The 10,676-nt window shown below is 46.1% G+C and overlaps 1 protein-coding gene across 1 annotated transcript; it reads right to left on the bottom strand.

The window, feature by feature from the left end:
• Positions 1-202: 202 nt before the first annotated feature.
• On the bottom strand, positions 203-9,769 carry LOC112066934 (very low-density lipoprotein receptor-like). Its single transcript, XM_024131380.1, has 11 exons — positions 9,736-9,769; positions 8,238-8,432; positions 7,462-7,677; positions 5,594-5,829; positions 4,572-4,701; positions 4,152-4,336; positions 3,134-3,320; positions 2,351-2,569; positions 1,779-1,962; positions 537-738; positions 203-448 (listed from the first exon to the last, which is right to left on the bottom strand). The coding sequence occupies exons 1-11, from the start codon at positions 9,767-9,769 to the stop codon at positions 203-205; spliced, it is 2,034 nt and encodes a 677-aa protein (XP_023987148.1).
• Positions 9,770-10,676: the final 907 nt, after the last annotated feature.

The raw sequence follows: 10,676 nt of genomic DNA, 5'->3' as shown, positions 1-10,676 counted from the left end.
GGCAACGACAGCTTCCCTTGGATCGCGGGCTCAGAAGGCACAAGTGAGAACATCCAGTGTCCAGACAAGGATTCGAAGACCTGGGCTGTAGCACTTCGTGCATTATCTGGAAGAAAACAGCTAGATGTCACTATGCATTGCTGAATCCTTCAAAATGGCAAGTGGCTCAATCTTGCCTTTTAGTCATTATAGATGGATGTCACTACAGTTTGTCCTTGGGCAGCTCATACACATAGCCTTTCCAGGGAGGATCGGGGGATATTTTGAAACGTAAACTGTAGACCTTAAGTCCGTAAGGCTGCTCCAAACGCTTGATGAGGACAGCCCTGTTCTTGCCCGTCATCTTTTTCATGCGCTGTACTGTTCTCGTCTTCGTTTCAGTCCAGAAGACTTCATCTTCAAACACAGCAACCAAAAAGGGGCTCTTGATTTGTGTTAGCTGCAACATCTAAAATGGTGATGGTGAGGTTCCCGGGGTGAGTTTTACACAAGGCACATGACATCTCACACAAGCCTAATACCAAAAGAACACTTACGCTAATACCAGTACCGTCTAGATTGACAGAGCCAATGCAGTGAAATTTGTCATCAGACCAGAATATCTTCCAACTCAACTTGTCGAGAGCTATGCTAGTTGGCCAGCCAAGACCTTGATTGAGGAGTATTTTTCTGCTGCTCCCATCCATTCCAGCTTGTTCTATTTGAGGTTCTCCTCCAATTTCAGACCAGTACATTAACCTATGTGGATAAGTCAGCCTTGAGATAAAGTATTACCTCATGGAAAATAACATCCGTTCATTCCTTAAAACACTGATTTACAGCCTAATTATTTCTTTCCCTCAAAATTAAACTTGGTCTGTGCCTTAAGCATAATTTGTAAGGTAGTAAAACGTTTTCCTTGAAATTTTATGGTGATTGTTTATTTATCATTTAGGGATAAAATATCTATAATGACAGCTGTACAAAAAGTCTAAGAAATATATTAGTCCCTAGCCTGGAAAATATCAATCTTTTCTGGGCTAGCCCATCTTTTGGGAACCTGCCAGTCTTTTCTGGGCTAGCAAGTAGGCTAGTTCCATGTGTAGATGTGTGCCTCAGAACTCATTCTTGGCCACAAGTCATTAGATGCATCAGGAAACTCCTGCCAGTTTCCTGAGAACTACATTACCAGATTCCTGGTTGGAGGTATTGAAAAGGTGAGAAAAGCAGAGGGAAGGTGTCTGATCTGGGTCACCTCTGGATCCCTGGTTTTGCTCTGTCTTGTTCTTACATTTGATACGCATGGCCATCCCAATCAGGGCTTAGCTCAGACAAGTTGGAAATGCTGTCTACGGGTTCCTGGCCCTTGCAGAGGGAAGGGCTCTAGACAAAAGAACCCAGGCTCCACCCACACACCCATTTACTCTGCCGCCATCACCACCACCAATCACATTACTGTAGATTAAACACAATCCTTAGTTTCATTCTCCCTCCTCCTGCCATTTTAAAGCCATAATAATTTTCCACTCTGAGGTATATTTGTTTATTTTAGCAAAAGAAAGTATAGATGGGCCACCAAGTGAGCACACCTACATCTCACTTTCCTGAAATAAAGGACTTTTTCCAGGAGCTTTCAAAACGACTGTGTATGGTTGACTCACATCGTCATAAGATCTAAAATAAAGTCAGATAAGGTTTCTATTCACTCGTTCTGTGTTGAGGGAACACAACCAAAGTAGAACTAAAGAAGAACAACAAACTTAACCGACTTGACCAGGCCTTGTGACACCCGGACTCACCCATTTAGGGGATCTAAAGCCAACGACCGTGGTTGGTTCAAGTCATCGTCCAGGACGATCGTGTACTCAGATTTTCCTCTCCAAACAGCAGTCAACTGAATTGCCAAAATCTGACCAGCTGTCCCATCTGTCCAGTAGAGATTCCTCCCAATCCAGTCAACCGCTATATAGTCTGACTTTATTCCTGAAGAAAGGAAACCATTCAACATGTGTACTTAGGTTAAATTATAGGTTTTTACAAGCTTGAAGCTCACAGGCATCAGACTTGCATGCCATGTTAATTCATTTTCCAACTGGTATATGCATCTCCATCAGAGCAGTCTTCATTTAAATGTTCCCAAAGTACTATTTGTAGAGGAAGATGGCCATTACGAGTAATGATCACTGACTTATCGCTGGACTCCATATCTATTGAGACACATCTTCTCATTTCTAAGCAACTAGCAAGGCTTGATCCCTTTTTGTTAAGGAGGTATAAACCAGTGTTTAGAAAGTTCATGGCCACTCATCTTATTTTTCATGCTACATGTATTTAGTAAGGGCAAGATGAGAGTCTCTATAAGGGGACATACCTTTCACCACAGTCCCTTTCTTCTTCGTGTCCATGCTTATCCACCTAATGCTTTCCGCACTGGTATCGGTCCAGAAGACTTTCTGATCCACTAAGTCATAGTCAATAGAGAAAATAATCAGGTTCTTGTCTATAGTTGCCAGAATATCTTCTTTTAAGCTCCTCAGTCCATAGAGGAGTAGCTTAAACTGAATTGCCACAAGCAGGATCGGTTCAGTACCTGTCAAAAAAGAACTTTCTTAAGGAGTTTGAACAGTGAACCCAGCACTGCTAAGGAATCAGAGGACAAAGTAGTTTTTGCCTTCTCATTGCCAAGGCTGTGAAACCATCTAGCTGGCATCTAAGTCGTTCTTTCCTTCATGTAATGGTTAAGCTAATACCCATGGTTTGAAGATACTCAGAATAAAGGCATAATTAGCTTAAATTGAAAACCACATTTACAACTAAATATTTGGGGGTAGTTGGGTAGGAAAGAAGTGCTTTTCCGGGCTTTGGATATTTATTCTAACTTCTGGTAAGGCTGACCCATGCATACAGAGGTTCAAGTTATGATTTTCTTATAATAATGCCTTATTGGTAGATACTTTCAGACTTGAATTCAGTCTGAAATATGAGGTATAAAAAGGGAGCTTTGGGATTGTGCACGTCTTGTTCTGAAGACAGGTAAAGCAGGCAGGAGCACGTACGACCTAAGAAAGAAGAGACGTGCATGGTTTTCCTGGACGATTTAGGACCTCCAAACTCTCGACCCACAGCTTAGGAGATTCTCCCAGCTCCAGTTTACCTGTTGCTTTACAGCTATGGCCATCAGGCTCCAGCGAGTAGCCAGGATGACAGGTGCAGCTATAGGAGCCCTTGGTGTTGATACAGGTCTGACTGCAAGGCTGACCACCCAACCTCTGGCATTCATCCACATCCTCGCAGATTTGGCCACTGCTTTTCAGCTCAAAGCCTCGCTCACAAGCACATACCTGAGAGAGGTTGGAGAACATGAAGACTTTCTGAAGACAAGTACAGTGTTGATAAAAGGACCTCAGCCTTGCTATAGAAAGCACACGGCAACACAATCCGTGTCAGCAACTCAAACTGTTCCTGGAACCGACTTCATCTCGAATGCAGTCACTCTCTCCATCTCCTGCCGCACACCCCGCACCCCTGCCACCACCAGGGGCCCCAGGTTAACAAAGGTGCCCAGTTCGGCCCAGGACGCCCAGACCCCAGCAGAATCCGTAAGTGAGGAGACTCGTAGACTTCGCCAGACTGGTTTTCTGCCAACAGAGATGTTACTAGGACCAGACATCAGCACGGTTTTCTAACACTTGCCCGTCAGAATCAAGGTCACCGTGTCTAGCCACCCAGTAATGCCAGACCAGAACACGGACAGTCCTCCATTGAAGGGCAAGTCATATTCTAAATGCCCACACGGAAAGGACTTCCACATGGGTATGTACTCAATTTCCTGAGCTGCAACATGGTGGGGAGTTGCTTGGCTCTTGGGACAATCCCCCCAAAACTTGTTGCTTCACCCTAAATGTCACCCGGCGCTCATAGATGGCGTGGGAAGGACCACCATAGGAGAGTTTCTGGAGCCGGGTAGTAGGGTCCCAGAAGACATGAGATAGGAAAGGAGCTAGACAGGGCTCAGCAGAAAGGCTCAAGCACAGGGACGTGGGTGGATGGGTCAGCACGGCTCTGCCGTGTAAGACTCGGCGCGTGGGGAGCAGACATCCTGAATGAGGACAGCGCCCCTTTCCCTACACCGAGTCTCTGGCTGCCAGAGCACAGGAACTGAAGCAACTCACAGGCCCACGAGGGGATGGGTAGCAGGTGTGGAAACACTGTCTTTGGCTGCACGCGGACGACGAGCACTGCCCGCCTTCATCGGAGCCGTCGGCACAGTCGTCCTTCCCATCACACACCAGGCTGAGGTCCAGGCAGGCAGAGGAGCGGCACTGGAACTGGGAACTCCCGCAGATCCCCGGGGGGCCTGGAGAGGACGACTTGCTGCCCTTAGAGTCAAACCACCCCGCCGCGCCGCTCCCCGCCAAACATCCCTCCCACAGCGAGGCTCTCTCCGTGCATACGATCAGGACGCCTCCATCCTGTCAAAGGGATGGATTTCAGGTCCTGCAGCGTTGGCTCGCTGAGTTGGGTTCCCACGCCGAGACGCAGCAAGCGGCAGGCGCCCCTTGACGCCATGTGCCCCCTCCCCCTGCACTTACATCCGGCCTCGTCGCTGCCGTCCGCGCAGTCCCTCTGCCCATCACAGCGCCAGGGCTCAGGCACGCACTGCTCTCCGCTGGCACAGGGCCACTGCCTCGAGCCACAGCGAAGCTCCTCGGGGTCACAGTCCTGAGGGGACAGCGAGCAACTTGGTCAACACCACCTGCATTCAGAGCCCAGAAGTGTCCTCAGAGGACGACGAAGCCTGGGTTACAAGACAACCCTCAAGTCCCTTCTGCAACGAGACCGGAGCCTGAAAAGTCGGGTGACATGGATTATATGAAGCTCCCTCCGCAGCTGGAGTTTAGGCAAGGAACCGTAGGTGATACCAACGTGGGTGGGAAAGTGGGAAGAAATCTCTTGTTTTGCAGACTGACCATCCAGGGAGTCTTAATTTCATTTAAGAAGCATAAGCAAAAAAAGTCTGCTCTAGAAACTCTTCTCTAGAATTCCCACCATTTCTAACGCACACTCCAGCATTTTGCACCTAATCTGACTTGGATTCTCAGATCTGGTGCAGGATGTCTGGTACAGGAGGGAAGGATGTCTCAGATGTGTGCATCTGCCATACCCCAGCACCTTGAGGTACAGTCTCAGCCCCTCAGACACTACTCATTTTACTGATGAGGAAATAGAGCATCAGGGCGTAAGTGCTTTCTTAAGGTCAAATGCAAGCAGTAGGTTCAAACCCGGGCTGCACTGCATACGATGCAGGAGCATCACTGTACGTCTCCGTGACCGTTAGGTGGAGCGTCAAAGCTTCTCTCTAAGCAGGACGTTTAAGCCACGACCATCAAGACCTAACACCTGCAAACCTCCCATAAAGACCTCTTAACAGGTTTGACTTTCGACAAGAGGATCTTAACACTTTGGACACTTTGATGTAATTATGAGTGGCTTTCTGGGCAGGAATTGTGGGAGACTTCTCTGTTCTTGCGTTTTCCCAAGTTTTCTATGAGGAAGCATGTGTTCCTGTTACAATTAGAAGTCTACTGTGTTCTTCTGAAAGAGAGTGGGCTACCTTCTCATCAGTTCCATCTTTGCAGTCTAAGTCGTGGTCACATATCCAGTCTGCCAACACACACTCTCCACTCCTCGGGCACTTCACCTCCCCTGACGGGCATGGCAGGGGCCGGGCAGAACAGCCCTCTTCGTCCGAGTGGTCCAGGCAGTCCTGGTTCCCATCGCAACGCAGGGAGGAAGATATACATTGGCCATTCTCACATTTAAATTCAGATGCACTGCATTTTTCATGAACTGAAAAACAAAGCTCTAGGTAAGAACTCAGCCAGATGGAGAAGCAATTTGATGGCAAATAAAATGACTTGAAGACTCCCAGTCTTCTGCTGTCACCTTGGGAATTAAGCCCCAGCAGGTATTAGGGCAGGAAGGTGGTTCAACTAGAGTGTGAGGGCAGAAAAGGCCTACTAAGCTAGCCCAGAAAATCCTCTTTGTCCTGGAGAACGAGGGCTGAGGCACAGGGATGGAGCACTGTAGAAGGATGCTGGGATAGGCGGGGTAGTGGGCTCCCCTCTGAAACCCTCATGTCATGCATGAAAAGAGAGATTCTCCCATAATACCCAACAGACCCTGCAACTTAGGTTCTTGGACTCAGTTCCTCCAGACAGAAGTTCATTGGCTTGATTCAAGAAATAGAGTCAGGCCCTAGGCAAAACTATATATATGAATTGAAAAGTAAATTATACTTGGGTTCCTCCCTACTTCCTTCTTGTACCTCTTGCCTCCTGATGTTCTTCTCCTAAAGCCCAAGTGCAGTCACATACTCTGGTTACCCACTCAGCCACCTTCACATCCAAATCCATCAAGGTGCCTTACCTGGCCTCCTCTTCTTTTCACTTCAGTTCTCCAAATTCCCTCTTCTACCCTAATCCCACAACATGATTAAGGTCTTTGAAACATGTCTTTCGGAAGAATAAAGGTAAAGATGTGCATCCCATAAAAATGAGGGGAAAGCAATGACATCTACAATGAGGTGGTCCATCCCATGAGAAGACCCAGGACCAAAATCAAAATCTTCAAGGAGGTAGCTTTTCACCCAGTGAGAAATAATACTTTATTTTGATACCCAGACTGGTTGTCCACTAATAGAGTTCTTCTTTCTTCTTGTCATGGAAAGGGGAATGTTACAGCATGATCACCAAGGTCCCCCTAACTCAGAAACCTTCATCTTAGTCTTAACTAAGTAGTTAAGTACAGTCGGTTCTCATTATTTGTGGATTCAGTATTTGCTCATTCACCTACTTGCTAAAATTTGTAACCCCCCAAATCAGCACTCCCACGCTTCCATGGTCATGTGAAGAGATAACACAAAGCAGCAAAAACGTGAGTTGCCCAAAACACGTCTTTCCAGATGCGGCTGAACAAGGCACCGTTCTGCCTTCTTGTTTCCGTTCTCATACTGATATAAAAAAGTGTCCATTTCGGACTGTGGTTTTCACATTTTTGTACTTTTTGGTGATTTTTCTGTTTAAAATGGCCCCAACCATAGCGCTCAACTGCTGTCTGGTGCTCCTAAGGGTAAGAAGTCTACAGTGTGTCTTATGGAGAAAATACGTGCATTAGATAAGCTGTGTTCAGCATGAGTTACAGTTTGCTGTTAATGAGCAAACACTATATGTTAAGTCGTCTCTCAACAGAAACACATATAAAATAAGGTTATATACTGATTGGTTGACAAAAATGTTGTGACCAGAGACCCAAAGAAACCCACCCTGTATTTTATCTAGGAGCAATGATTCAATATCCTCGAACTCAATGTTCATGGCAACTTTATAGAATATATAGTTATATAGAATATAACTACCATGAATAAGGAGAATCGACTGCAGTGCCGTTGGAAATAGTCCAAGGAACTCCCATGGAACTTACTACATCCTTGTTCATCTTTTCTGTCAGAACAGTCAGGGTTGCCATCACACAGCCAGCTCTTGGGGATACAGCGGGTCTGGTTGTCACAGCGCAGAGAGCAGTCTTCAGCAGGCTTCCAGCAACCCAACTCGTCCGAGCCATCCAGGCACTGCCGGGCCCCATCACAGTGGTACTTCTCCTCAATGCACTTGTTTCCATCCAGACACTGGAAGACGCCTTCAATAGAAAGCATCAAAAGCTAGCACCATATGCTCATCATGCTGAAGATTTATAATTAGATTAACTCACACTCATTCTGGAGTTTGAGGGGTAAGTAGACTGACCTTATTTGTTTGAGTTCTATATCTTAACTGATCCATAAGTGAGCTTTAATAAAGTACTAAGGTTAATTAAGCTGAACTAGGTTCTTGAAATACTAAGGCCTCATATTGGTTTGGTTACTTTAACAACTTGTTAAAACACTACCAAGTCGGTTATACGTGGTCCATTTAGGTCACTCTGTGCCAATATAAAGGCAGATATTGGAATACTTAGGCAAATTTGAGGGAGCAAGGAAGCAAGAGTCAAATTATACCTGGCAAAACACTGTGGACGTGAATGTCATAAAATGGGCAGTCACAGGATCCCTGTTCTGACAGACCGGGACTTTTATCTATGAGAATTTATAGGGAAAGCAAGTGTGATTATAGTAAACACTGTGGCAATTCATATGGTGCACCCAAGGCTGAATCAGCATACCTGGAACAAGAGGCCGAGAACAGGAGACGGTGACCCACCTGCTCTGTTGCAGAAGCGGGAACAGTTCTCCTCGTCCGAGCCGTCCCCGCAGTCCTGCTTGCCATCGCAGAGGTACCCCCGGGAGATGCACTCCCGCCCGTCCCGACACGGCACAGAAGATCGGGTGCAGAGGAGAGGGGGTGGCGGAGGGGGTGGAGGAGGGGTGGGTGTGGCAGCTTCTTTGACCTCAGGATCTAGAACAAACAGTGTGTCAGCAGGTCAGTCCATTTGGTTTCAGCAATGGAGATGTGCTTCTACTGCCCCCCTCCCCGAAAACCCATGTCATGGCTGGGTAGCTACGTTCTTCTATCTCATAGGAAGAAAGAATAAGGACCCTTGATCTTTTGACTACGTGTGTGGCGTGTTGGCCCATCATCTCATGGCTTTGAATTTGGGCAAATTGTTTTCTCCTTTCAGGCCTATAAACTTTAACCTTAATTTTTTCACTGCCTGGTACTATATTCTAGGCATGCAAAATAAAGTAAGTTTCTGAAGACAGGGACTTGTTCTGTCTGGTTCCTGCTGTAGCATCTGATGGTCTAGGACAGGGGCCTAGAGATGCTGAGATGTCTAAGTTACACTACCAAAAGTTACCATTTAGTACTCTTCAGCAACTGTTGCAGCAACGTAATAGAATTGTTAGTAGAATACTCAAAATTGGCTTTTTTACCAAACAGTTAACTTTTTATTAGCATACTTTACTACCTAAGAACTATGTTCCTATGCCTAACTTTTCTTAGCTCCCCAAATCAGGTTAAACCAGTGAATCAAAAATTAAGGTAGTTTAGACAGCAGGGGGAGTTGAGAGACCTCTAGGGAGTGGGTATATAGGAGGAGGAACAGTTCTGTCCATCTTTGTTTCTACTCTTCCTTGGGATTTCCAGCTGCTTCTGGCAAGAAAGCCCCCTGAATCCTGTGATAGGATTTCTTCTTCTTCTGCCTCAAGATCCAGAATCAGAGTTTTTGGTGCCATGCCAAAGGCTTATATGAAAAGCAAAGAGTTAAATCAGCATTAAGCAGATTAACGTGAATGACCAAGGTGCAGCTTCAACAGAAGAGCTGCTTCTCCTGGTAACCAGGACCCAGAGCAGAGGGTCCCCTGCAAGATGTCACTGCTATGAGAAAAGGGGTTCCTTGGTAAAAAAAAAAAAAAACCAGCTTGGGAAACTGGTTTAGAGCAAGTTAAATGGATCTCTTTACTGCCAGACTAAGAACTTTAATATGCTAAGGTGAAAGATGATTCCCAAAAGGGGCTACGGTGTGCACCCTGCCTGGGGTATTACTCGGTAACTGGTGTCATTTAGCAACTTTGAGAACTGTGTTAGATTCTCACTCCTCCAGGACAAGGACACATCAGGGGGAAGTCCTGCTGAACTGTGGGTTGGGACCACTGCCAATACGAACTAGAAGATGCCCAGCATTTTCTCCTAGAAAAACACACCGAGGGGACCCAGGTAAAGTGGATCCCCAAGAATAACCTCCCTGGGGAAGACTCACCTGGCACGTCCAGGTTCTCTGCCAGGATGATCATCTTCTGTATGTAGGGCTCTTACGACACTGAGAAGGGCTCCGGCATCCTCCTGTTCCACAGCATGAGAGCTGTTCTGTTCAGAGTCACCAGGTAGGGCTCGTGGGCCACGATCATACCATCACTCCAGGTCTTGTTCAAAGTGTAGGTTCTATTTTTTCGGAGACTCAGACTTTGCAACCCTAAGGAAGAGTCAGGTTCTTATAAGCTGATACAGAACAAGTAACCTGTGACAGCAAGGAGGCAAGGCCACCATTGGATTGAAAGGTAAAATAAGCACAGATTCTTCTATTGACTTTTGTAGGTTTTAGTTTTATAGTTAAGGATAATCCAAGGAAGCATCCAAAGCTCCAGGAAAGTGAGGTCTGCCGCATGGAAACATCAGATGTGACTTGACCACCTTCCATGTACAGTCCTACAACCCCCAGTCATCAGTACACAGCTGCCAGGTCTCAAGGATGACTTCTGGGTGAAAAGACTATCTATCACATTCTGCTGCAAAGGTATAATTGGTACCTGCTGCAAGTTATAACTGGAGCACCTGTACTTCATTTGCAATAGAAGTTTGGTTCCATTCCTTCTACTTATGGAAGTAGAAACAAATAGCTTTTTGCAGTGTTCAAAATTATGTTATTTCTGAAGTTTTCTATCTCTTCAATCATAAATCTAGACTTATAAATGAGAACAGAGTTTGAGGTCAGTGACTTGTGCCCAAGCTTTAACTATGAAAATCAGAGTTTGAGCCTATGTCTAACTAGTTCTAAAAATGGAATCATTACACTAAAAACAAGACCCTCCCTCATCCCCTCAAGCTTCTTCCACCCTCACTCGTTGTGCAGTGCTTACCTAACCCTTTGGTGGTCCACAGGATGCTAGACGAGCCAAGGTCTAAGGTCACGTGGGTGTCCGC

The sequence above is a fragment of the Physeter macrocephalus genome, chromosome 20 (genome assembly GCF_002837175.3).
Source record: "Physeter macrocephalus isolate SW-GA chromosome 20, ASM283717v5, whole genome shotgun sequence".
In the NCBI taxonomy this organism is placed as follows: Eukaryota; Metazoa; Chordata; class Mammalia; order Artiodactyla; family Physeteridae; genus Physeter; species Physeter macrocephalus.
This window is presented reverse-complemented; position numbering and strand designations above follow the sequence as displayed.